Source organism: Coregonus clupeaformis, chromosome 12 (assembly GCF_020615455.1).
Source record: "Coregonus clupeaformis isolate EN_2021a chromosome 12, ASM2061545v1, whole genome shotgun sequence".
NCBI classification, from domain to species: domain Eukaryota; kingdom Metazoa; phylum Chordata; class Actinopteri; order Salmoniformes; family Salmonidae; genus Coregonus; species Coregonus clupeaformis.
In genome coordinates, this window is record NC_059203.1 from 3,248,547 (window position 1) to 3,276,144 (window position 27,598).

Here is a 27,598-nt window from a genome sequence, read left to right on the forward strand (position 1 = left end):
CTGATGCTCATGGGACTATTATGGGACTGATCTCCTTCTGTGATGTAGATATTATGGGTGAGGCGGTTGGGTGGGGTGGGGGGGGTGAGAGAGAGAGAGAGAGAGACACAGTGAGTCTGAAGTTTATATTCGGTAGGGAGGGATCTAGTCCAAAGAACCAGGATTCTCACAGGACCCCTAATTAGTAGCCTGTCAACCTTGAGACTTACATATAAATATAAACATAAATAAATATATCCTCGATCAAACCCTGTCTCTGTCTGTTCTCCTATTTATGTTTACCGTGTTAGAAGCAACTCTTCCAACCGTTGCTACGGCATACTCTAGCCTCCTCAAATTCAACTCTGGACTTAGAAGCCAGATCCACTGCCTTTTATTTTTTTATACAGTACCAGTCAAAAGTTTGGACACACCTACTCATTCCAGGGTTTTTCTTTATTTTTTACTATTTTTTGCATTGTAGAATAATAGTGAAGACATCAAAACTATGAAATAACACAAATGGAATCATGTAGTAACCAAAAAAGTGTTAAACAAATCAAAATATATTTTATATTTGAGATTCTTCAAATAGCCACCCTTTGCCTTGATGACAGCTTTGCACACTATTGTCATTCTCTCAACCAGCCTCATGAGGTAGTCACCTGGAATGCATTTCAATTAATAGGTGTGCCTTGTTAAAAGTTTTTTGTGGAATTTCTTTCCTTCTTAATGCGTTTGAGCCAATCAGTTGTGTTGTGACAAGGTAGAGGGGGTATACAGAAGATAGCCCTATTTGGTAAAAGACCAAGTCCATATTATGGCAAGAACAGCTCAAATAATCAAAGAGAAACAACAGTCCATCATTACTTTAAGACATGAAGGTCGGTCAATCCGGAAAATGAGAAGAACTTCAAGTGCAGTCGCAAAAACCATCAAGCGCTATGATGAAACTGGCACTCATGAGGACCGCCACAGGAAAGGAAGACCCAGAGTTACCTCTGCTGCAGAGGATAAGTTCATTAGAGTTACCAGCCTCAGAAATTGCAGCCCAAATAAGTGCATCACAGAGTTCAAGTAACAGACACATCTCAACATCAACTGTTCAGAGGAGACTGCGTGAATCAGGCCTTCATGGTCGAATTGCTGCAAAGAAACCACTACTAAAGGACACCAATAAGAAGAAGAGACTTGCTTGTGCCAAGAAACACGAGCAATCGACATTAGACTGGTGGAAATCTGTCCTTTGGTCTGATGAGTCCAAATAGGAGATTTTTGGTTCCAACCCCTGTGTCTTCGTGAGACGCAGTGTAGGTGAACGTATGATCTCCGCATGTGAAGTTCCCACCGTGAAGCATGGAGGAGGTGTGATGGTGCTTTGCTGGTGACACTGTCTGTGATTTACATTTTAGTCATTTAGCAGACGCTCTTATCCAGAGCGACTTACAGTTAGTGAGTGCATACATTTTTCATACTGGCCCCCCGTGGGAAATGAACCCACAACCCTGCCGTTGCAAGCGCCATGCTCTACCAACTGAGCTACAGGATTTATTTAGAATTCAATGTACACTTAACCAGCATGGCTACCACAGCATTCTGCAGCGAAACGCCATCCCATCTGGTTTGGGCTTAGTGGGACAATCATGTTTTTCAACAGGACAATGACCCAACACACCTCCAGGCTGTGTAAGGGCTATTTGACCAAGAAGGAGAGTGATGGAGTGCTGCATCAGATGACCTGGCCTCCACAATCCCCCAACCTCAACCAAATTGAGATGGTTTGGGATGAGTCGGACGGCAGAGTGAAGGAAAAGCAGCCAACAAGTGCTCAGCATATGTGGGAACTCCTTCAAGACTGTTGGAAAAGCATTCCAGGTGAAGCTGGTTGAGAGAATGCCAAGAGTGTGCAAAGCTGTCATCAAGGCAAAGGGTGCTATTTGAAGAATCTCAAATCTCAATATATATTTGTATTTGTTTAACACTTTTGGGGTTACTACATGATTCCATATGTGTTATTTCATAGTTTTGATGTCTTCACTATTATTCTACAATGTAAACATTTAAAAAAATTAAGAAAGGCCCTTGAATGAGTAGGTGTGTCCAAACTTTTGACTGGTACTGTATGTATATTTTTTTAACCCTACCACCCTTCCCCTAATTGGAGTAAACTAATGGACAAAAACACTTAGGCTTCTACATCCAGCTTCTTTGAACAACTTAAAGTTATATAAAGTGCCTTCGGAAAGTATTCAGACCCCTTGACTTTTTCCACATTTTGTTACGTTACATCCTTAGTACGTCTGAATACTTTCCGAATGCACTGTACGGACACTGACATTAATTATCTTTTGCTTGTTTTTATTCCCATCCTTGAGCTAACCTCAACCCCTCCCATCTATCTCTGAAGACCGTCCAGTTTTGATTTCTATTTGCCATATATTTTTCAACTGTGCTGTGATGTTTCACAAAAGTTCTGAACCTTTCTATTCTCATAGTTTCTACAGATTGTAAAAAATCTAAGAATATTATTATATTATTGATCGATTAACTATGACTTTTCAGATCACCCAGCAGTGCTATTGGCAGAGTTAGCTCCAGGTAAATGTTGCAATTCTTCAGCCATTCCTGAACCTGCGACCAAAAACAAGCTACATATGGACAGTACCAAAACAAATGATCTAATGATTCTGTCTCTTCGCAGCAAAATCAGCAGAGCTGGGATGGTTGTATCCCACATATATTGCAAGAATTTTGTATAATAATTTAAATTGAAAAACTCTACGTTTTGTGTTTCCACTGCCTTTTTTCATTGTTCCCCTCTAATCAGGGACTGATTTAGACCTGGGACACCAATTCATTATCAAGTAGAACAGAAAAACAGCCGGTTCCGGACCTCTTAGGGTAAGAGTTGAATATCCCTGCTTTAGACTATACAACCCGTTCCCAAGCAGAACTACCCCTAATGCAGACTTAGATTATGATCTAATTTGTTATCCTTGTTTTGAACAGGACTACCCCTAATGCAGACTTAGAATATTACCTAATTTGTTATCCTTGTTTTTAACACGCACAGTCATCCATACAATAAATCTCTTCAGACCACATGTCATTCCAACTCTCCAATGAAATGAGAAAATAAACTGTACACATTCCTTTACACATGCTTGAAATTGAATAAGGACTACCAATGCAGTATTACTTACAGTTATTCTAAGAACAGCCCCTAATACGCAGGCTTATGTCCCCAGGGCGTGAGGTTCACAAAGTCCTATTTAGTAGGCAGGGTCATCAATTGCTAATGCTAATTCAAGACCTGTGGCCTCCTGCTACCACTACTGCCGACATCAGCTAACTGGGAGGAACATTTACACACATACCGACGACACGTGCAGTCCTCTGGCGTGGAGGGTATAAACAGCATTGATGCCGTGCACTCAACAACTCTTAAAATACAGACTTTTCATTCTCACTTCCTATGACTATAACTTATGAAGGCTTTATGAAGCTTCGTAAGTCCTTTAAAAAGGCCTACATAGATGCTTCACAAATCATTTATAAGAAACAATGATCATACTATATATATATAAACCCACGTTTAGCAAAGCACAGATATATGACATTAAAACTTGAAACTAAGGACTTAGATAGTTTACGTCTGTTAATAAATTGTTTGTGTGGCATCTACACAGGCTTTATAAAGGCCTTATGAAGGTTTCATCTAGCTAAAATGTATGCACAATGATGATGAAAACACATAATAGGCTATATTAATATGCATTTATTAGCAGATAACTAGTCATGAAGTCATAGGCTTTGTCCAGAGTCTCTTCCAGACTATTTTCCAGTAGTCTTTTTGAGTAAGCAAGAATAGGAGATGGCCTATGCTCCCAAAGGAGTGATGCGCCTAAGCAAGTAAGTAGGAAAGTAAGAATAGAACGTTTTGTAGTATGTGACATTTCTCAACTCTGAGTGCGCTTTAAATGTCAGTATGCCATACTCATTTATGCTTTTCATCTAGTAAGAATTGTCTGCACACTACTGAGGTCCCATGTAGCTCAGTTGGTAGAGCATGGCGCTTGCAGCAATGTAGTTGTGGGTTTGATTCCCACGGGGGACCAGTAAGAGAAAACATTTATGTACTCACTGCTGTAAGTCACTCTGGATAAGATGTGTTTGACAACAGCTGATAATCAGAAAAGGGGACAATTTTATTTAACCAGTAGTCAGCATCTACACATAACACAACACAATACAATAGAATACAATACAATACAATACAATAAAACACAACACAATACAATACAATACAATACAATACAATACAATACAACACAATACAATAGAATACAACACTATACAATACAACACAACACAATATAATACAATACAATAGATACAATACAATAAAACACAATACAACAACGCAATGCAATACAACACAGTACAATACATTAAAAACAATCACATTTTCCTCTATCAGAGCTTTAAACTCCACAGGCGATTCCCTCTCCTCCAGTTTTAGTCTTGTTCAGCTCGTTCCAAGACCAAGGAGCATTATAGGAGAATGATATTTTTTCCATTTCAGTCGTAGCCTTAGCAACAGTGAAAGATAGTAGCAGCTGAGAACAGACACTGTTAGTGAGGAGCACAGATAAGTAGGCAATAATCCAAGCACTGCTTTGTACACAAAGATGGAACGGTGTTTCAGCCGTCTTCTAGGAAGGGAGGGCAACCTCACCATGTCGTATAGATCACAGTGATGGGTGAGTGGTCTTGCATTGTGGTCTTGACACACAGTGTCCAGCATCTTGAGGGTGCTAATAATAATAATAATACTATGCCATTTAGCAGACGCTTTTATCCAAAGCGACTTACAGTCATGCGTGCATACATTTTTGTGTATGGGTGGTCCCGGGGATCGAACCCACTACCTTGGCGTTACAAGCGCCGTGCTCTACCAGCTGAGCTACTGAGGACCACACGTGGGTGCTGGCTGAGGCTTGCATGTAAACAATGTCACCATAATGAAGCACAGATAGAGAAACATTTATTCCCAAAATAAAAACCCAACTTCAGATTCAGCTTTTATGATAAAATGTCAACATGCTATTAGATCAGTGTTTCCCAACTCCAGTCCTCCAGTACCCCCAACTGTGTTTCCCAACTCCAGTCCTCCAGTACCCCAACTGTGTTACCCAACTCCAGTCCTCCAGTACCCCCAACAGTGGTTCCCAACTCCAGTCCTCCAGTACCCCCAACAGTGTTTCCCAACTCCAGTCCTCCAGTACCCCAACAGTGTTACCCAACTCCAGTCCTCCAGTACCCCCAACAGTGTTTCCCAACTCCAGTCCTCCAGTACCCCAACAGTGCTTCCCAACTCCGGTCCTCCAGTACCCCCAACAGTGTTTCCCAACTCCAGTCCTCCAGTACCCCAACTGTGTTTCCCAACTCCAGTCCTCCAGTACCCCAACTGTGTTACCCAACTCCAGTCCTCCAGTACCCCCAACAGTGTTTCCCAACTCCAGTCCTCCAGTATCCCAACAGTGTTTCCCAACTCCAGTCCTCCAGTACCCCAACAGTGGTTCCCAACTCCAGTCTTCCAGTACCCCCAACAGTGTTACCCAACTCCAGTCCTCCAGTACCCCCAACAGTGTTTCCCAACTCCAGTCCTCCAGTACCCCCAACAGTGTTACCCAACTCCAGTCCTCCAGTACCCCAACAGTGGTTCCCAACTCCAGTCCTCCAGTACCCCCAACAGTGTTTCCCAACTCCGGTCCTCCAGTACCCCCAACAGTGTTTCCCAACTCCAGTCCTCCAGTACCCCCAACTGTGTTTCCCAACTCCAGTCCTCCAGTACCCCAACTGTGTTACCCAACTCCAGTCCTCCAGTACCCCCAACAGTGTTTCCCAACTCCAGTCCTCCAGTATCCCAACAGTGTTTCCCAACTCCAGTCCTCCAGTACCCCAACAGTGGTTCCCAACTCCAGTCCTCCAGTACCCCCAACAGTGTTACCCAACTCCAGTCCTCCAGTACCCCCAACAGTGTTTCCCAACTCCAGTCCTCCAGTACCCCCAACAGTGTTACCCAACTCCAGTCCTCCAGTACCCCCAACAGTGGTTCCCAACTCCAGTCCTCCAGTACCCCCAACAGTGTTTCCCAACTCCGGTCCTCCAGTACCCCCAACAGTGTTTCCCAACTCCAGTCCTCCAGTACCCCCAACAGTGGTTCCCAACTCCAGTCCTCCAGTACCCCCAACAGTGGTTCCCAACTCCAGTCCTCCAGTACCCCAACAGTGGTTCCCAACTCCAGTCCTCCAGTACCCCAACAGTGTTTCCCAACTCCAGTCCTCCAGTACCCCAACAGTGGTTCCCAACTCCAGTCCTTCAGTCCCCCAACAGTGGTTCCCAACTCCAGTCCTCCAGTACCCCCAACAGTGGTTCCCAACTCCAGTCCTCCAGTACCCCCAACAGTGTTTCCCAACTCCAGTCCTCCAGTACCCCAACAGTGCTTCCCAACTCCGGTCCTCCAGTATCCCCAACAGTGCTTCCCAACTCCAGTCCTCCAGTACCCCCAACAGTGGTTCCCAACTCCAGTCCTCCAGTACCCCCAACAGTGTTTCCCAACTCCAGTCCTCCAGTGCCCCCAACAGTGTTTCCCAACTCCGGTCCTCCAGTACCCCCAACAGTGCTTCCCAACTCCAGTCCTCCAGTACCCCCAACAGTGGTTCCCAACTCTGGTCCTCCAGTACCCCCAACAGCACACATTTTTGTTGTAGCCCCAGACAAACTATCCTGATTCAACTCACTGAGGGCTTAATGATTAGTTGACACGTTGAATCAGGTGTGTTTGTCCGGGGCTACAACAAAAATGTATGCTGTTGGGGGTACTGGAGGACTGGAGTTGGGAACCACTGTAGATTATGTCTTCTCGGTATGGATCAGCCTACTACTAGTATGTTGTCTTTGGTTCAATACTGCATAAATCTTTACTTCAAGTAACTATCCAGTGAAAATTTTTAAAGTTAATATTCTGTTAACTCATACCCAAATAATGTTGTTGACTCATCCTATACTCGTATTTGTGTCCAAAACATACATTGGAGACAAAACCCTTCAAAAACCCCACCTCAAACAGACTGTTTTAGAAATGCTTGCTATTGGATGAGCTGGCCAATCAGCGGTCTAGAGGAGGATGAGCTGGCCAATCAGCGGTCTAGAGGAGGATGAGCTGGCCAATCAGCGGTCTAGAGGATGATAAGCTGCCCAATCAGCGGTCTAGAGGAGGATGAGCTGCCCAATCAGCGGTCTAGCGGAAGTTGAGCTGGCCAATCAGCGGTCTAGCGGAAGATGAGCTGCCCAATCAGCGGTCTAGAGGAAGATAAGCTGCCCAATCAGCGGTCTAGAGGAAGATGAGCTGCCCAATCAGCGGTCTAGAGGAAAATGAGCTGCCCAATCAGCGGTCTAGAGGAAGATGAGCTGGCCAATCAGCGGTCTAGAGGAAGATGAGCTGGCCAATCTGCGGTCTAGAGGAAGATGAGCTGCCCAATCAGCGGTCTAGAGGAGGATGAGCTGCCCAATCAGCGGTCTAGAGGAAGATGAGCTGCCCAATCAGCGGTCTAGAGGAAGATGAGCTGGCCAATCTGCGGTCTAGAGGAAGATGAGCTGGCCAATCAGCGGTCTAGAGGAAGATGAGCTGGCCAATCTGCGGTCTAGAGGAAGATGAGCTGGCCAATCAGCGGTCTAGAGGAAGATGAGCTGGCCAATCTGCGGTCTAGAGGAAGATGAGCTGGCCAATCAGCGGTCTAGAGGAGGATGAGCTGGCCAATCAGCGCTCTAGAGGAGGATGAGCTGCCCAATCAGCGGTCTAGAGGAAGATGAGCTGCCCAATCAGCGGTCTAGAGGAAGATGAGCTGCCCAATCAGCGGTCTAGAGGAAAATGAGCTGCCCAATCAGCGGTCTAGAGGAGGATGAGCTGCCCAATCAGCGGTCTAGAGGAAGATGAGCTGCCCAATCAGCGGTCTAGTCGCATTAATATTTTTAGGCCGTGGCTATGAATACAGAGTTTTCGCCCCCGCCCCCTCCGGTCGCTACGGAAACCTCTTTCTCAAAGCTAAGGATCCGGATCATGTTCTGCGCATGTGTTATTTTACACACACTACGTGGCTACTGCTCACACTCCACCACCCTTAACATTTCATTCTTTACTCACCCTCTTCTGAACCATGATGATGTGGCTAGCCTACAGTATGTCTCTGCCTCATATTTCTGAACAGCTGAAAAAAAAAAAAAAAAAAGAGCCAATTTGAACGAACATCCCCACAAATATTTATTGGCTATACAACCTTCCCTGTCTGTTGTAACGGATATTGCAGTTGCACAAGCAGGATGCAGTCCCTACACATTGCATTGGAGCAAAAACAATCAGCGTTTTACCACTCAACGATCATGCAAGTACCGCACGAGTAGGCTATCTAGCTGCTCCACGTCTGGGCAGCGGTATCCAGACGGTAACCAGAGTCTGACAATGGGCGAGTTCGTTCGCCCGGTGCGCTATATTCAAGCAATAATGCCCGAGGGGGTGTGGTATATGGCCAATATACCACGGCTAAGGGCTGTTCTTATGCACGACGCAACGCGGAGTACCTGGACACAGCCCTTAGCCGTGGGATATTGCCCATATACCACAACCCCCCCGAGGTGCCTTATTGCTATTATAAACTGTTTACCAATGTAATTAGAGCAGTAAAAATAAGTGTTTTGTGTACCCATGGTATACGGTCTGATGTACCACGGCTGTCAGCCAATCAGCATTCAGGGCCCGAACCACCCAGTTTCTGTTATTCCCTACATTGTTTGTCTACTACTGCTTTAGACTGCCTACTATCTGTGATGATAATCTTTATGGTTATGATGTTATGTGACTGCTACACCAGTCACAATACCTCTGCCTTTCACAGGACCGTATATTGACCAGAGCTGGGTTCAAATAGTATTCTAAGTCGTGTTTGCCTCGAGCCTGCCAGGAGTGTCGAATGTGCTGGGTTTGCACTTTTGGGACGGTTCCGCTGTCCACTGTGTCAGACGAGCTCAATTAATCTAGACTACATCACTTTCAACACCATATACTCTTATTATGCATAGCCTTGTCCTCACAAAGTAACAAATTACATTTGTTTTGAGTTCAGCTCCACACGCATTTCAGGTGAATGACACTTGGCAGCGGTCCAAAGCAAAGACCATGTTGAGAAACCGAGGGTAAAGTTACTCTCACCCGTGTTATAACACTTGGCAATGTTTTTGTGTGCTTTACATCAATGCTTTGATTTCAAAACTTGTGAAATAGCAGAACATGAGGACAATATTGAATCTGTGTCACTCAGGTGGTGACAGACAGTCCCCTTTGGGAAAACACATACCGTAAAACATGTGTACACAGTGTGATATTTTTAAAGGGGAAATATTGTTTTTTTGTGCAATCTGGTCCACTTAAACTGGGACTTTAGTCAAATATCATGATAGGTGGATACACTTTACTTAAGAGGTCACCAATAAGGTACACACATACAGTTTTGTACAGTGTCATGCTTCAAATACAGTATTTTCATTATATATAGTAAGGGTTTTTCTTTATTTTTACTGTTTTCTACATTGTAGAATAATAGTGAAGACATCAAAACTATGAAATAACACATATGGAATCATGTAGTAACCAAAAAAGTGTTAAACAAATCAAAATATATTTTATATTTGAGATTCTTCAAAGTAGCCACCCTTTGCCTTGATGACTGCTTTGCACACTCTTGGCATTCTCTCAACCAGCTTCACCTGGAATGCTTTTCCAACAGCCTTGAAGGAGTTCCCACACTGTCGTTTCTCTTTGCTTTTTTGAGCTGTTCTTGCCATAATATGGACTTTTACCAAATAGGGCTATCTTCTGTTCACCACCCCTACCTTGTCACAACACAACTGAATGGCTCAAATGCATTAAGAAGGAAAGACATTCCACAAATTAACTTTTAACAAGGCACACCTGTTAATTGAAATGCATTCCAGGTGACTACCTCATGAAGCTGGTTGAGAGAATGCCAAGAGTGTGCAAAGCTGTCATCAAGGCAAAGGGTGGCTACTTTGAAGACTCTCAAATATAAAATATATTTTGATTTGTTTAACCCTTTTTTGGTTACTACATGATTCCATATGTGTTATTTCATAGTTTTGATGTCTTCACTATTATTCGACAATCTAGAAAATAGTAAAAATAAAGAAAAACCCTGGAATGAGTAGGTGTGTCCAAACCTTTGACTGGTACTGTAGATTTTGACATATTTCTGTAGTAAAAACCACTGCCGTTTAAAGTGGCGGTACACCAACATTTTAAATATACTTAATTTTATTGAAAGAAAGTGATTAATTCATTTTAAATATACTTAATTGTATTGAAAAAAAGTGATTCATTCATTGATCCTGAGAGACAGTGACCAGAAATATGGCTTTGTTTTCTTTATTTACTTACCCCACAGCCAGCATTAGCATTGCTGCTAGTGAAATAATGGGAGTTGTATAAGCCTATGGCAGGATGCTTCAAAAAGCATGGCCAAATCCTCAAAGTCACTCCAAACCAAATGTTATAGCAACCCAAATACCATAACACGTTGCACATATAGAATATTGGAGGATATTATAGGAATTCTGGTATTTATATAACATTTCCTGTAGAATAACTATTTTTCGGGGGAAATACACACCAATACTATGTGTACATTCAGAGGGTAGCTGGTTTCTGTTTTACAGTTCTACCAAGTATTCATACAACTGACAGACTTTAATGAGGTAATTGTGATTATACCTAGGTCATGTCTAGTTATAACCAGTTATAATCATAGGCGAGTACATAAGGTGCTTCATCTCAGCAGGTGATCCGTGTATCTGATACAGGTCCCCCTCCCCTCTGAGGATATTAATAACATATAGACATACATACATATAAATACATATACATACATATATATATCCTTTAAAATATATATATATTTCCCTTTATTACTTTCCAACCCCACCATCCCTTCCCTAATTGGAGTAAACTAGTGAACAACAACGCTTAGGCCTCTACTTCCAGCTTATACATACTATATACATTTTATGGACACTGTCAATTTTACTCCTGAACTTCCTCTTCCCTCAACCTCTCTGATCATTTTCATGATGTCCATCCGGTTTGCTTCTATATGCCATATCTTTCTAACTGCTCTTTCTCAAAAGCTCCCAACCTATAACCCATATACTTATTATGGACACAGCATGCTTTACATTAGTTATCCTGTTGTTATTAGTTGTTGTTAGTTGTTATTAGTCCCATCCTTCAACTCCATTCAACACCTCCCATATCTTAATATTATATCTCCAGGGAAACCTGGATTCAAATAAATACTTTTTTTGATTTGCCCTAGAACAGCTACTTTTCTGAGAATACACACCAATACAGATCTCTATGTAGATTCATAGTGTATCTGAGTGCAGTTATATCAAGTATATATATACCACTGACAGACTTTTTATACCATTGACAGATTTCTATATGCACAAAAATAAGGTAATTTTGGTTTTGTACACAGTCACACAATATGTGGTATAGAAAAGTACACTCTTAGGTGAGTACATGGGGAGCTGCTGTATATCTCAGCAGATGATCTGTCTATCTGGTCACTGACGGTATGGATGCCTTGATATTATGTCTCCAGAGAAAACCTAGATTCAAATAAAGGTCCTATCAATCAAATTACTATAGGCGGAATTCATTTGTTTTGGCTTGGGTCAAAATGACCCCAAAGGAATTGCATTTTTTTAAAAGTCCATATTGGTACAGAAACACTAAACAATGATCTTGATTTATTAAGAACAAGTTGATTGACAAAGTCAATCACTTTTGGGCTATGATCAGAAATATGCCTGGAAATGACTCCAGGCGGTAGGTAGTATGAGGGTTAAAAAAACATGATATGCTATATGATGCTATAACTATATTATAATGATAATACTACTACATTACTACATCATTATTCTTACTATTTCATTCTTACTATACTGCATAATTATCTTTCCTGTATCACATTTATTGATTTAGCTATGTCTTCTTGTATTTCCTGTTGTACGCAATTCAGCTTTTAGCTCCCATGTATACTGAAATAAAACAAAACTAAATGGACCGTTATTGTAGACTACAGATTCATAATATTTTCATAATGTCAACATAAATTGTGTTATCAGAAATGACATTATTATGTAATTCAGTCCAAATCAGTTTCTTCTTGTGATACAAGACATCTCGTGACTTGACCACAAAGTATATGTTTTGAACAGTAGATGGCAGAAGTACACTGTCTTAAATACCCAGCAATGTATTTCAAATCAGTGTATTTCAAATCAGTGTATTTCAAATCAGTGTATTTCAAGTCAGTGTATTTCAAATCAGCGTATTTCAAATCAGTGTATTTCCAATCAGTGTATTTCAAATCAGTGTATTTCAAATCAATGGATTTCAAATCAGTGTATTTCAAATCAGTCTATTTCAAATCAATGGATTTCAAATCAGTGTATTTCAAATCAGTGTATTTCAAATCAATGTATTTCAAATCAGTGTATTTCAAATCAATGTATTTCAAATCAGTGTATTTCAAATCAGTGTATTTCCAATCAGTGTATTTCCAATCAGTGTATTTCAAATCAGTGTATTTCAAATCAAAGGACCATGATACAGTACTTTCAGATTTGGGTAATGAATAACAGGTAGACATTACAACACAGTGCCCTATATCAGTCATCTAGTGTATATATAAATCATTGATTTAAACACTGCAGTCCTTTACCTATCTCTCTCCCCTCTTTTTAAAAGATGTTACATCATTAAGATACATGCAAATGCTATATTATAAACTGGGTGGTTTGAGCCCTGAATGCTGATTGGCTGAGAGCTGTGGTATATCAGACAGTATACAAAGGGTATGACAAAACATGTATTTTTACTGCTCTAATTACGTTGGTAACCAGTTTATAATAGCAATAAGGCTCCTCTGGGGTTTGTGCTATATGGCCAATATACCACGGTTAAGGGCTGTATCCAGGCACTCCGCGATGCATAGTGCATAGGAACAGCCCTTAGCCGTGGTATATTGGCCATATACCACACCCCCTCAGGCCTTATTGCTTAAGTACCTGAAATACACTAAATTCCCAAAGCATAAATGAACAATATTACCACTTTTCAGCAGATTATGCATTTCAGACCATTAATACCAGATTAGACAAACCAAACATTTGCAGTGAGTTAAACGTATGAAATTATAATAAACAACTACTTGTAATATTAAAGACAACTGTAGCACATCACTGAATGGCAGAGGGGGGCAGTGTATACTGACATGTCATCTCTATTAAATGTTTTGTTTTAAGACTATAGCTACACTATGCTGTGTAGATAGTTGAAGTAGACATTGCTAATGCAGGTGTGACTGAATAGCAGCCCTGAGCTGAGCAGAAGCGCCAGTAAGATTGCCATATGGTGCATTCCATTCCATTTTCACACTCAAATAACACTTGATTACTATGATATACCAAAGTCATACATCATTAGGTCCTTAGCTTTTGTGTGTGGCTATGACACAGTTGTATTAATCGTAAATCATATTCTGCAAGGTAATTTAAATTTCAAACATGAACATTTCTGCAACAAAAACAGAAAGTGGATTAAATACATTTATTTTTACATGAATATATTCTCTCTAAGAACTACAATGTTACATGTAGGCCTAAATCATGTTGACACTATAATTGCACTTTATACACAAAAAAAGAAACACAAGTAGCCTTTATACATTTTACCATAAGGACACAACATATACAAAAGTCATAATTTCATTAATATATTCGATATAAGAACAGTCGTTTAAGATTAGTGTGCAGTAGGTGCAGCTGCCGTACGTCACAAGTGACATAGTGGTCAACAAGTAGACTAACTCTCATATTTAATAGTTTAAATACATTTATATTAGTTTGAGTTATACTGGACAGGATTAAATAAATATATATTTATATCTGATATATTTCTTTGTTATTTACAGAGCAGCAGTATAGGGAGTCTCTCTGGACGTTCAGGCACATAACTATCATTTTCTGTTGTGAGGTCCAAATGGTCTGTACATGATCTGTTTAGGAAAAAATAACATATGGAATCAAATGTAAGATTTAAAAACCTTCTGATATGTTTCCTGACTGTTAGGGAATTGAATGTACTTTTTTCTTTGTAGTTTCCCCCATACATATATTTGATATGCTATATATATATGTGTTATATACATTTGAGATATGTTATATATATTATAAATTGTATATATTTATATATATACAGTGTATATGTTATATGTTGTCTTAACTCTGATTTAAGCCTCAGTATATGGATGATTTTGAGGTATGTTCAAGAGTGAGTTTTATTCCTACCTCATCGTCTGATGAAAGCCACAGGGAGTTCACGGCTGGGAACTAGCAATCCGGAATGGATAGCATCAACTGGTTCACCATCTGTCGCCACAACTTCATAATCTCTGACCACCTTATAGAAAGAGGGGGAAAAATAGCAATCGTTAGATAATGAAGGGCATGTAAAAGGAACATCAATATTAATTGAGGTAAGACTCACATGGTGACATACAAATCCTTTTCAAATTTGAAGCACGTAGGACAACGTCTTCTTGGAACAACTTAAAGTTATATACAGTGCATTCGGAACTTATTTAGACCCCTTGACTTTTTCCACATTTTGTTACGTTACAGCCTTATTCTAAAATGGATTAACCTGTTTTTTCCCCCTCATCAATCTACACACAATACCCCATAATGACAAAGCAAAAACAGGTTTTTATACATTTTTGAAGATTCATAAAAATAAAAAAACAGAAATATTACATTTACATAAGTATTCTGACCCTTTACTCAGTACTTTGTTGAAGCAGCTTTGGCAGTGATTACAGCCTCGAGTCTTCTTGGGTATGACGCTACAAGCTTGGCACACCTGTATTTGGGGAGTTTCTCCCATTCTTCTCTGCAGATCCACTCAAGCTCTGTCAGGTTGGATGGGGAGCGTTGCTGCACAGCTATTTTCAGGTCTCTCCAAAGATGTTCGATCGGGTTCAAGTCCGTTCTCTGGCTGGGCCACAAATGACATTCAGAGACTTGTCTCGAAGTCTTGGCTGTGTGCTTAGGGTTGTTGTCCTGTTGGAAGGTGAACCTTCAACCCAGTCTGAGGTCCTGAGCGCTCTGGAGCAGGTTTTCATCAAGGATCTCTCTGTACTTTGCTCTGTTCATCTTTCCCTCGATCCTGACTAGTCTCCCAGTCTCTGCCGCTGAAAAACATCCCCACAGCATGATGCTGCCACCAGCATGCTTCACCATAGGGATGGTGCCAGGTTTCCTCCAGACGTGACGCTTGGCATTCAGGCCAAAGAGTTCAACCTTGGTTTCATCAGAACAGAGAATCTTGTTTCTCATGGTCTGAGTCCTTTAGGTGCCTTTTGGCAAACTCCAAGCAGGCTGTCATGTGCCTTTTACTGAAGAGTGGCTTCCGTCTGGCCACTCCATAAAGGCCTGATTGGTGGAGTGCTGCAGAGATGGTTGTCCTTCTGGAAGGTTCTCCCATCTCCACAGAGGAACTCTGGAGCTCTATCAGAGTGACCATCGGGTTCTTGGTCACCTCCCTAACCAAGGGCCTTCTCTCCCGATTGCTCAGTTTGACCAGGCGGCCAGCTCTAGGAAGAGTCTTGGTGGTTCCAAACTTTTTCCATTGAAGAATGATGGAGGCCACTGTGTTCTTGAGGGACCTTCAATGCTGCAGACATGTTTTGGTACCCTTCCCCAGATCTGTGGCTCGACACAATCCTGTCACTGAGCTCTACGGACAATTCCTTCGCCTCATGGCTTGGTTTTTGTTCTGACATGCACTGTCAACTGTGTGACCTTAAATAGACAGGTGTGTCTTTCCAAATCATGTCCAATCAATGTAATTTACCACAGGTGGACTCCAATCAAGTTGTAGAAACATCTCAAGGATGATCAATGGAAACAGGATGCACTTGAGCTCAATTTCGAGTCTCATAGCAAAGGGTCTGAATACTTATGTAAATAAGGTATTTAAGTTTCTATTTTTAATACATTTGCAAAAATGTCTAAAATCATTTCACTTTGTCACTATGGAGTATTGTGTGTAGATTGATGAGGAAATTGTTTTATTTAATCCATTTTAGAATAAGGCTGTAACGTAACAAAATGTGGAAAAGGTCAAGGGGTCTGAATACTTTCCGAAGGCACAGTAACTTTAAACCCGATTCAAGAAGAGAGAGTAATATTCTGTATTTCGTCCCTCAGGTGTTCAGCACTACCTGCGGTGATATTACAATGTTGGCGACTTGGCGGTCATTTTGGGGGCACAGCTGGTTGTTCTTACCCAGCAGAGTGCCAACTGCAGTTGTAGCTCTGCCAGACGCCGTCCGATGCACATCCTCTTCCCAATGCCAAACGGCACATGGGCAAAGGGGTTGATGGTGCTGCTCTCTCTTAACCAACGCTCTGGCTTAAAGAGGCTACTGTGCTCAAAGTACTCCTCATTAGCACCCAGAGCATGGCTGTTGATCATCAACACTGTCTGCAAATGAAAAACAAAAAAATCTTGATTAGACATCAATCAAATGTACATGTTAATTGATCCGAGACTGTAATCGCCCAAACATGTGCTCTTAAATGAGGGAAAGCGAAGTAATCCACTTACCCCTTTGGGAATGGAGTAATCCCCTAACACAGTGTCTTTGTCTAAGGTCCGACTCGTGAAGGGAACTGACGGCGATAACCTGCAGGAATTTGAAAACAGTGCTTGGGAATATAGCCTTGAAGCAAGGGGATATATATACATATAAGCTCTTTAGGATCAGTTAAACATACTCAAACCATTTCAAAAGGCAAGTTGAAAGGAAATATAGCTAATCCCCTGTCAAACGTCATAAGCATTCTCTGTGTGAGTTTCCACATTAACCTCTCAAAACACATGTTAGTTTCAAACTCTTGTGACATCATCACGAGATTGGGTGTTATTATCGGTGTAGTAGTACTAGGGTATTTATGGACAACAACGTGACCCTACTGTTGTTGCTATAAGCTGGAGTGAATGGTCGTCCTAGTAGTCATACCTACTCATAGCCGCGGGAAGATGTTTGGGGGTGGAGGTGCTGTGATTTTTTCGCCGACTTGGGGGACAGGGAGGAGGGGTGCAGAATTTTTGCTGCAGAGGGCTGTATCGGTCCGCTAATACAGATGTAGTAAAGGCCCAGTGAACTACTTTTGTGAATAAATTATTATAATAACCCCCCCCCCCCAAAAAAAAACAAAATCTATTTTTTTTGTATTTGAATAGGATTTTTCAGCAACCCTACTTCCTGCAGCTCTGTACCTAGTTACCTCACTATAAACTGGAGTGAATGGTCGTCCCTGTAGTCATACCTAGTTACCTCACTGTAAACTGGAGTGAATGGTCGTCCCAATAGTCATACCTAGTTACCTCACTATAAACTGGTGTGAATGGTCGTCCCAGTAGTCATAACTAGTTATCTCACTGTAAACTGGAGTGAATGGTCGTCCCAATAGTCATACCTAGTTACCTCGCTATAAACTGGAGTGAATGGTCATCCCAGTAGTCATACTTAGTTACCTCACTGTAAACTGGATTGAATGGTCATCCCAGTAGTCATGCCTAGTTACCTCACTATAAACTGGAGTTAATGGTCGTCCCAGTAGTCATACCTAGTTATCTCACTGTAAACTGGAGTGAATGGTCGTCCCAATAGTCATACCTAGTTACCTCGCTATAAACTGGAGTGAATGGTCGTCCCAGTAGTCATACCTAGTTACCTCACTATAAACTGGAGTGAATGGTTCTCCCAATAGTCATAACTAGTTATCTCACTGTAAACTGGAGTGAATGGTCGTCCCAATAGTCATACCTAGTTACCTCGCTATAAACTGGAGTGAATGGTCGTCCCAGTAGTCATACCTAGTTACCTCACTGTAAACTGGAGTAAATGGTCGTCCCAATAGTCATACCTAGTTACCTCACTATAAACTGGAGTGAATGGTCGTCCCAGTAGTCATACCTAGTTACCTCGCTATAAATTGGAGTGAATGGTCATCCCAGTAGTCAGACCTAGTTACCTCACTATAAAATGGAGTGAATGGTCGTCCCAGTAGTCATACCTAATTATCTCACTATAAACTGGAGTGAATGGTCGTCCCAGTAGTCATACCTAGTTTTTAAACTATAAACTGGAGTGAATGGTCGTCCCTGTAGTCATACCTATTTATCTCACTATAAACTGGAGTGAATGATTGTCCCAGTAGTCATACCTAGTTACCTCACTATAAACTGGATTGAATGGTCATCCCAGTAGTCATACCTAGTTATCTCACTATAAACTGGAGTGAATGGTCGTCCCAGTAGTCATACCTAGTTTTTAAACTATAAACTGGAGTGAATGGTCGTCCCTGTAGTCATACCTATTTATCTCACTATAAACTGGAGTGAATGGTTGTCCCAGTAGTCATACCTAGTTACCTCACTATATACTGGATTGAATGGTCATCCCAGTAGTCATACCTAGTTATCTCACTATAAACTGGAGTGAATGGTTGTCCCAGTAGTCATACCTAGTTACCTCACTATATACTGGATTGAATGGTCGTCCCAGTAGTCATACCTAGTTACCTCACTATAAACTGGAGTGAATGGTCGTCCCAGTAGTCATACCTAGTTATCTCACTATAAACTGGAGCGAATGGTCGTCCAAGTAGTCATACCTATTTATCTCACTATAAACTGGAGTGAATGGTCGTCCCAGTAGTCATACCTAGTTACCTCACTGTAAACTGGATTGAATGGTCGTCCCAGTAGTCATACCTAGTTACCTCGCTATAAACTGGAGTGAATGGTCGTCCCAGTAGTCAGACCTAGTTACCTCACTATAAACTGGAGTGAATGGTCGTCCCAGTAGTCATACCTAGTTTTTAAACTATAAACTGGAGTGAATGGTCGTCCCTGTAGTCATACCTATTTATCTCACTATAAACTGGAGTGAATGGTTGTCCCAGTAGTCATACCTAGTTACCTCGCTATAAACTGGAGTGAATGGTCGTCCCAGTAGTCATACCTAGTTACCTCACTATAAACTGGAGTGAATGGTCGTCCCAGTAGTCATACCTAGTTTTTAAACTATAAACTGGAGTGAATGGTCGTCCCTGTAGTCATACCTATTTATCTCACTATAAACTGGAGTGAATGGTCATCCCAGTAGTCATACCTAGTTACCTCGCTATAAACTGGAGTGAATGGTCGTCCCAGTAGTCATACCTAGTTACCTCACTATAAACTGGAGTGAATGGTCATCCCAGTAGTCATACCTAGTTACCTCGCTATAAACTGGAGTGAATGGTCGTCCCAGTAGTCATACCTAGTTACCTCACTATAAACTGGAGTGAATGGTTGTCCCAGTAGTCATACCTAGTTACCTCACTATAAACTGGAGTGAATGGTCGTCCCAGTAGTCATACCTAGTTATGTCACTATAAACTGGAGTGAATTGGCGTCCCAGTAGTCATAACTAGTTATCTCACTGTAAACTGGAGTGAATTGGCGTCCCAGTAGTCATAACTAGTTATCTCACTGTAAATTGCTTGTTTTTCAGGTATTCCTGCGTAGCCTACAGTTGTTTTTGAATTACAGAGGGAATGGGTGGTTCGACATTACGTAACTACTCAATTGATACTCTGTCAGTATCTGCAACTGTATGGCTATTTCTGATTAAGACCTGAGGGATATAGCTAGCCTAACCTACCAAATGTGTTTTGCAATTGTGTTTGAGTGACATACTGTACAGTCTGTGTACAATTTCATTGATTGATTGATCGATCTTACTGTACCTCATGGACTCCTTGAGGCAGGCCTTGAGGTAGGGCATTCTCTGGAGGTGCTCAGCACTGGGACTCTGATTGGCAGGGAGAACCTCTCTGATTTCCTGGAGCAGCTTCCCCTGAGCGCAGGGGTTACGGGAGAGGTTGAAAATAGCCCACAGCAAGCTGTTGGCAGTCTAGAAAACATCAACAGAGAGAGAGAGAGAGAGAGAGAGAGAGGAGAGAGAGAGAGAGAGAGAGAGAGAGAGAGAGAGAGAGAGAGAGAGAGAGAGAGAGAGAGAGAGAGAGAGAGAGAGAGAGAGAGAGAGAGAGAGAGAGAGAGAGAGAGAGAGAGAGAGAGAGAGAGAGAGAGAGAGAGAGAGAGAGAGAGAGAGAGAGAGAGAGAGAGAGAGAGAGAGAGAGAGAGAGAGAGAGAGAGAGAGAGAGAGAGGTCAGACTCAGTCAGAGAGATACTATGAACTGAATTCCATAGAGGGGTCCTACAGTTAATGGAGCTGAGGAATGCGTGGGGTTCCTCAAGGCCATTTCGGTCACATCCGGACAGCAGACCAAATGACCTTTGAACCACCTGTTTGTTTCTTCTCTCACAGGGAGGGACTTCAAACGTATAATAAAAAAGGTCAAAGTAAGGAATGAAGGAAAATAAAGGAAAATAGAATAGTGAAATAGGTGCTGGTGCAAGTGAAGGATAAGTCTGGCCCTATCGTTGTTTGACAGACCAAGATTCGAACCCAGGTCTCAAGACTGTTAGCCCGCTAAGCTAACGCCTAGGCATAAAGCAAGTCTTCAGGTCTCAAGCAACATTACTCAACACAGTTCACCTAAAAAAACTGGAGGCCTATCACACTTCAATGTTGTGAAGCTAAATTATTAGCAAGGATACTCATCATGCGAGCGTGGTTCACCGAACCATCTCTGTTACATTTGTCAACTGATCCTTACCGTCTCTACTCCTCCGATCTGGAGCTCTGTGATGGCGGCGTACAGCTCCTTCTTGGACAGGTGACTGTGGCGGTAGATGTCACACAGAAAGTCGTCACTGGGCCCTGTTGCGTCTGCGTGGCTCTTTATGTTCTTGTCTATGTAGACTTTGGCTGGAGACAACAACAAGAGACAAATGTGAAATAATGAACTGATTGATATATACAGTATAAGACTAGGTAACAATGACTTTACATATTGTCAATTTTTAAAGCCATTCTAAAGGTCAACTTTATTCACCAAAACATGGATTCCATTTGAGGAAAGCTGTATCCTGTCGTAAAACAATGACAATTGTAAACGTCTACAAACATGAAGTCTATAGTAAACAAGCCATAAAATGACCTCACTCACTTCCACTCCCTATCGCTACTTTCAAAAGCCCTCAAACACCTTTTATCTCCTGAACTTAGCCACAAGCGCAACATACAAACATTTGTAAAATATGGAAAATGAAAATGATTCATTTGAAAATCCCCAAGTTGAGTTGAGTTGACGTTAGACAACATTTTGACAAAAAATATATATCATCTTCTTCATTCAAGTGGTATACACAGTAGCAATTTAGTTCTTCCTCAGTTGCTTTATAACTCTAAAGCCAAATTAAATGTAACATATTTTAACCATAATTCACATTCAATCTTAATCTATCAGGCAGATAGCGTTGGCAGTTTATTGTTGTGACCATGGTCATTTTGATTGTTTAAATCTATAAAAAGTAGAGAACTTCCACTACATGTAATGAGGACATGAAGAAGGGGTCCTAATGGAATAGCTGACCCTGCTCATTCCTGATTCATTTAGGATTTTCGACCAATCTGACGGAGTTCACTAAATCTCCAGACACATCTTTTAGGAACTACAGTTTTTAGATAAATATTTTTTAAAGTCACAGAGGGCTATTACAAGAAACAACATAAGATCATTTTTCAGCTAATATCCATTATTTGAAATTGGAATATTTTGCTCCGGACAAGGGCATTTCAAGGCATAGAACCGACATGGAAATTAATAATATTGAAAGTATTCAGAAAATTCTCAAAACAAATATTTTCCCTCATAAAATTCCTGTAAATGTAAATTTTAAGCTCAAATAATGCAACAAAATCATTTTTTTTTAACTGTCAAAATAAAGTTTCCCTGCTGGACAAGGATTGTACCGGCTTTCAAGAATCCCTGAGCTAATTTCCTGCCCATTTTGCCATGAGACTGAGATAAAATTTTGCAGTTTTAAAGCTAATTTACTGTAATTAAAAAAATTATAATTAATGGCTTATGATGTGTTCATATTCTATCTGCCCCCCCGCCTTGGGTGGTGTGCTATGCCAGTGGTGTGTGTGTGTGTGTGTATGTGTGTGTGTGTGTGTGTGTGTGTGTGTGTGTGTGTGTGTGTGTGTGTGTGTGTGTATGTGTGTGTGTGTGTGTGTGTGTGTGTGTGTGTGTGTGTGTGTGTGTGTGTGAGAGGGGGACAGGTGCCTGCAAACCACTGCCAAGCAAGCAGCACAACAAACGATCAGTAGCAATGTCCTGAGCCAACATTCCACTCCCCCCTTCTCCTCCTCCCCCCTCCCCTCCAGCCATCCATCCATCCCGCCATCCCTCCCACTATTACAAATATTTGGGAGACTTCTCCCCCTTAGGTCATCCGGTTTACTACGACTCTGGCTGTGTCGCGTAAGAGGGGGAGAGCCAAGTGCATTGATCACAGAGGCACCCGGTTCATATCTCTCGCTCTCTCTCCTATCACCTGACTGGAAATGTGCTCAAAGCAGTTTGTGAGTCATACGTCATCTGGAGAAAGAGCTGCAGAGCACGCGCTGTGTTGGAGGGATTGGGGGGTGCCTAGGGAGGGGTTTAAAGTGAATGTGGCAGGCTGAGAGGTTTCATCAGGGGGAGAGAGGACATGGAGAGGAGGTTACTTTAGAGGGAGGGCAGTTGGAAGTGAGAGCGGGGTGGGGGTGGGGGTGGGGGTTGACATGGAGGTTGTGAGTTTAAAAAAAGGGGGAAAGAGGATGGGGTTGCTTTAGCGGGGTGGTTGGGAGACAGAGCAGGGGCCATTGAGCTTTCAGGGGGGACAGAGGAGACATGGAGGGGAGGTTACTTTAGAGGAATGGGGAGGGGAGTTGGAAGCGAGAGTCGAGAGCATTGAAGAGGTTTTAGAGGGGGTTGTTTGTACCTGTGCTGAATATACGGTCCCACGCCATAGTGTGGTCCTGCCATGTTTTGGTGTTCAGTTTTTTGTGGAGCTCCACTGGCGTGACCATCATCATGCCAAATGTGCTCATCATCTACACATATATATATATATATATAGAGAGAGAGAGAGAGAGAGAAAGAGAGACTTGAAATGTAACAATCAAATAAAGACATACAGTAAGAATGCCTTGTTGCAAGTAACCAGTCATTTCCAAATTCTTCCTACAGTATTTCAATGTCAACTTATAGCACATGACCATGGTTACTATAACAACAATTTTTTTTAATGACCTTTTTTATGATGTTTTTATCTCCTGCATGTTATATTGGTTTGTTCCAGTAATTTACTGCCAGCCCCGAGTCGAGAGTCAGATAGTCTATTGCTACATCAGTAACTGTCGCAGTGGTGATTATATCCCACTCACTCAAGTGAACTCAATGACCTGCACTCTTTCTATAGGCTCAGAGCGCGAGCGCGCAATCTAACTGTGTCAATAAAAAAACCAGTGTTGGGGAAGCTACTCTTAAAGAAGTTAAGCTACATTAAAGCTACCCTTAAGAAAAATATAGTTTAATTAACTAAAGTCAGAATGAGAATTAGACAGGTCTGAAATGATTGCCTATTTCACAAAAAGTAGTGTGTAGTTCCAGTAGTTAGCTACACACTACATGGCAAAAAAGTAATTAATTATTGAAAACTAATTTTATTTAGTTCAACCACCACCAAGCTACTGCAAAATCTAGTTAAATGACTAGTTGAAATAGATGTAGTTCACTACTCCACAACACTCCAGAAAGATCACTAAGGTTATCAAGTCGGGGGTCTTCAGCTGTAATAGTAATTCGATGTGTAAAATCAATAACCACTTACTGTCTTTATGGACGTGATAAAGGTCATAGCCTCCTCGTTGACATTGTCATGCAGAAGTCCGAATCGTTTGTCATAGAGCACTAAGCAAATGGCTGTAAGCATAAGGAGGATAAATAATTAGATCATACAACATTGAAAACATTAATTGATTAACATTAATTAATTTATGAATTAACTAACTCTTCCTGAGTAACAAATCAATTATAATGTGTATTCAATCTAATAAGAGGTTTACTAAATTGTGTTTTTTTAAACAATGAAATTATCATTAGAATAATGTAATTGATTTAATACATCTGAATTACATATAAGAAACAATTGATATCTCGCTACAAATATCTTATTTATTTATAGCCTAATCATCCAATAGGCTACTTACTCTCCATTGACCATTTATTCAATTCGAAGTACAAGTCCTCAAATCGTCCATTGTCAGTCATTTGTCCAATTCTACTAACGAAATCCGCCAACACCTACATTTTGGAGACAAAATGACAGTAAATACCAGACATTCTTTGATCAAATTCACGTTGAACTGTGTTGTTTTACCGCAGAGAAATTATCTTACAAACCTGATTTATTTTTCCATCAAGTTTCGCGACTTCGGTGGGTTTCATCAATTTCTGCTGAAATGCGCTTCTCACCCTCTGCCAGTCTTCCCCTTCCCTAAAAATCATGAGGAAAAAATATTAGTTATTTTATCTGTATATTTCTGCTAACAAAATAGCTTGATATCATATTGATATTGAAAAGTGCTACTTACAGAATGAGAAGTCCATATGCCTCGTCTCTGAAGTCTCGGTATGCTTTCCAGGGTTTGATCTCCAGACGCTGCGGGTAAGCGCTCTCCTTTCTGTAGAGCGCCTCCAGCAAGCAAGGAGCGCCAATATGGACCGATTCAAAGGAGCCGAGTTTCATCCGGAAAATCTTGCCGAATTTCTTATGGTAATGGATCTAAAATAAATAAATATCAGACACAATACATTTAATTCACCCAAAACAGTTTTGATTATTTATTAAAACGAAATTAACATTTGTATATTTTTTCTCTGTCAAAATTATATTTTCTTGTCAATGCTTAATCTTATTATTCTTATAGCCTAATTTTAATAATTGTTTTATCATTTACCAATGCATCATGTTGTCTTTGCAGCCCTCCTTTGCGGAGTAGTTCTATCAAACTGCCAAATAACGGCCAATTGGTGGGTCCAGGTATCGAATAAAGGCTCTGAGTCTGCGAGGGAAGACTTTGTCGACAAGGCGCAACCACCGCAGCATCCTTCGGGTCCAGGACGCACACTGAAGATGTTGGCTTGAAGTGCTGCAATCCAACCGTTTTATTTTTTAACAATTCGACTATCTGTGGTACCTTTTGGATTTGTGCCCTCATTCTCAAGCTGCAATAGGCTAATAAAGAATATATACTGGGGCACTTGGCGCTCAACACGAATTAATGTATTTGCGTAAGTTGTTGGAAACTTGGAACTTTTCAGTGTTCTCGTTTCTTGGAACTGTCACACCTTCCACAATATATATATATATATACTCTGAGAGTGTTTATTCTGGACGAACCCATAACCAATCAGGGATCAGTCCTGCATGTTGTAGCAGTTGAGCACACACCATTCATTTATGGATCCATGTTGTGACGATCGCATGACCCCAGATAGACCGAGGAAGTGCCTTTGCCCCCGCTTTATAAATAAACATATCGGCCTAAACTGAAGGTGAACTGAAGGTGAAGCGGTTCGCTTAAACCTTACTGGAGCCCACCACAGGAGGCTGCTGAGGGGAGAACTGCTCATAATAATGGCCGGAAAAGAGCAATTGGAATGGCATCAAACACCTGGAAACCATGTGTTTGATGTATTTGATACCATTCCACTCATCCCACTCCAGTCATTAACACCAGCCCCTTCTCACCAGTTAAGGTGCCACCGTCCTCCTGTGGACTGTCCACAACTGGGAAAACCTAAACCTTGGCAAAGTCAATTCTACTACCAAACTTCTGTCATTTGCACAAATATTTACTTAATACCCTCAGCTCATACTATTTGGCAATGATGCGCAATTCGTACTATTTGGCAATGATGCACAATTCGTACTATTTGGCAATGATGCACAATCTGTTTTTCCACAAGTGATAAAAAAATACACTATATATATAAAAGTATGTGGAACCCCTTCAAATTAGTGGATTCGGCTATTTCAGCCACACCCATTGCTGACAGGTGTATAAAATCGAGTACACAGCCATGCAATCTCCATACACAAACATTGGCAGTAAAATATGTTACAGGATGCCACCTTTCCAACAAGTCAGTTCGTCAAATGTCTGCCCTGCTAGAGCTGCCCCGGTCAACTGTAAGTGTTGTTATTATGAAGTGGAAACTTCTAGGAGCAACAACGGCTCAGCTGCGAAGTGGTAGGCCACACAAGCTCACAAGACGGGACTGCCGAGTGCTGAAGCGTGTAGCATGTAAAAATCGTTTGTCCAAGAACTGTTAATCGGGAGCTTCATGAAATGGGTTTCCATGGCCAAACAGCCGCACACAAGCCTAAGCTCACCATGTGTAATGCCAAGCGTCGGCTGGAGTGGTGTAAAGCTCGCCACTATTGGACTCTGGAGCAGTGGAAATGCGTTCTCTGGAGTGATGAATCACTCTTCACCATCTGGCAGTCCGATTGGAGAACGCTACCTGCCACAATACATAGTGCCAACTGTAAAGTTTGGTGGAGGAGGAATAATGGTTTGGGGCTGTTTTTCATGGTTCGGCTAGGCCCCTTAGTTCCAGTGAAGGGTAATCTTAACTCTACAGCATACAATGCCATTCTAGACGATTCTGTGCTTCCAACTTTGTGGCAACAGTTTGGGGAAGGCCCTTTCCTGTTTCAGCATGACAATGCCCCTGTGCGCAAAGCGAGGTCCATACAAAAATGGTTTGTCGAGATCGGTGTGGAAGAACTTGACTGGCCTGCACAGAGCCCTGACGTCAACCCCATCGAACATCTTTGGGATGAATTGGAACGCCGACTGCGAGCCAGGCCTAATCGCCCAACATCAGTGCCCAACCTCACTAATGCTCTTGTGGCTGACTGGAAGCAAGTCCCTGCAGTAATATTCCAACATCTAGTGGAAAGCCTTCCCAGAAGAGTGGAGGCTGTTATAGCAGCAAAGGGGGGACCAACTCCATATTAATGCCCATGATTTTAGAATGAGATGTTCGACGAGCAGGTGTCCACATACTTTTGATCATGTAGTGTACATCTTACAGGTGTCCCTAGTGGTTAATTTAATTGGTTAGAATATGTTTTTGATAGTTTGCTGTAATGGTGAATCCACAACTTCCATCAGTAGTTTTATCCATACAAATATAACTAATAATTATTATTCATAGAAATAGAACTACTTATAATTATTCTATTTCTATGGTTTTACGCCCAGTAGCCTATACCAGAAAGGTATGGAAGGCTCTGTCATAATGGCATATCAATCAACCTTTTGACATGACTGTAATAAAAACTTAGTTGAGGGATGAGTTTCCCCCATGTGGTTAGCTTCATACCCAACAGATC

At 41.5% G+C, this 27,598-nt stretch overlaps 1 protein-coding gene across 1 annotated transcript; it reads right to left on the reverse strand.

Annotated features, from left to right (window-relative positions):
• Nucleotides 1-13,715: 13,715 nt before the first annotated feature.
• LOC121577964 (1,25-dihydroxyvitamin D(3) 24-hydroxylase, mitochondrial) lies at nt 13,716-25,547 on the reverse strand. Its single transcript, XM_041891973.2, has 12 exons — nt 25,152-25,547; nt 24,786-24,976; nt 24,595-24,688; nt 24,402-24,495; nt 24,023-24,114; nt 23,132-23,243; nt 20,917-21,068; nt 19,984-20,150; nt 16,790-16,868; nt 16,469-16,666; nt 14,470-14,581; nt 13,716-14,177 (listed from the first exon to the last, which is right to left on the reverse strand). The coding sequence occupies exons 1-11, from the start codon at nt 25,410-25,412 to the stop codon at nt 14,471-14,473; spliced, it is 1,551 nt and encodes a 516-aa protein (XP_041747907.1). The 5' UTR covers nt 25,413-25,547; the 3' UTR covers nt 13,716-14,177; nt 14,470.
• Between the last annotated feature and the right edge of the window lie 2,051 nt (nt 25,548-27,598).

Bases quoted from the DNA above. Each gene is read 5' to 3' on its own strand.
- LOC121577964 (XM_041891973.2), bottom strand. From the start codon at position 25,412: ATGAGGGCACAAATCCAAAAGGTACCACAGATAGTCGAATTGTTAAAA. The intron at 21,069-23,131 runs GTACAAACAACC...TGTTGTCTCCAG, and splicing joins GGACCGTATATTCAGCACAG to CCAAAGTCTACATAGACAAG. The intron at 14,582-16,468 runs GTAAGAACAACC...TCTTTCTATAAG, and splicing joins TGCAGTTGGCACTCTGCTGG to GTGGTCAGAGATTATGAAGT.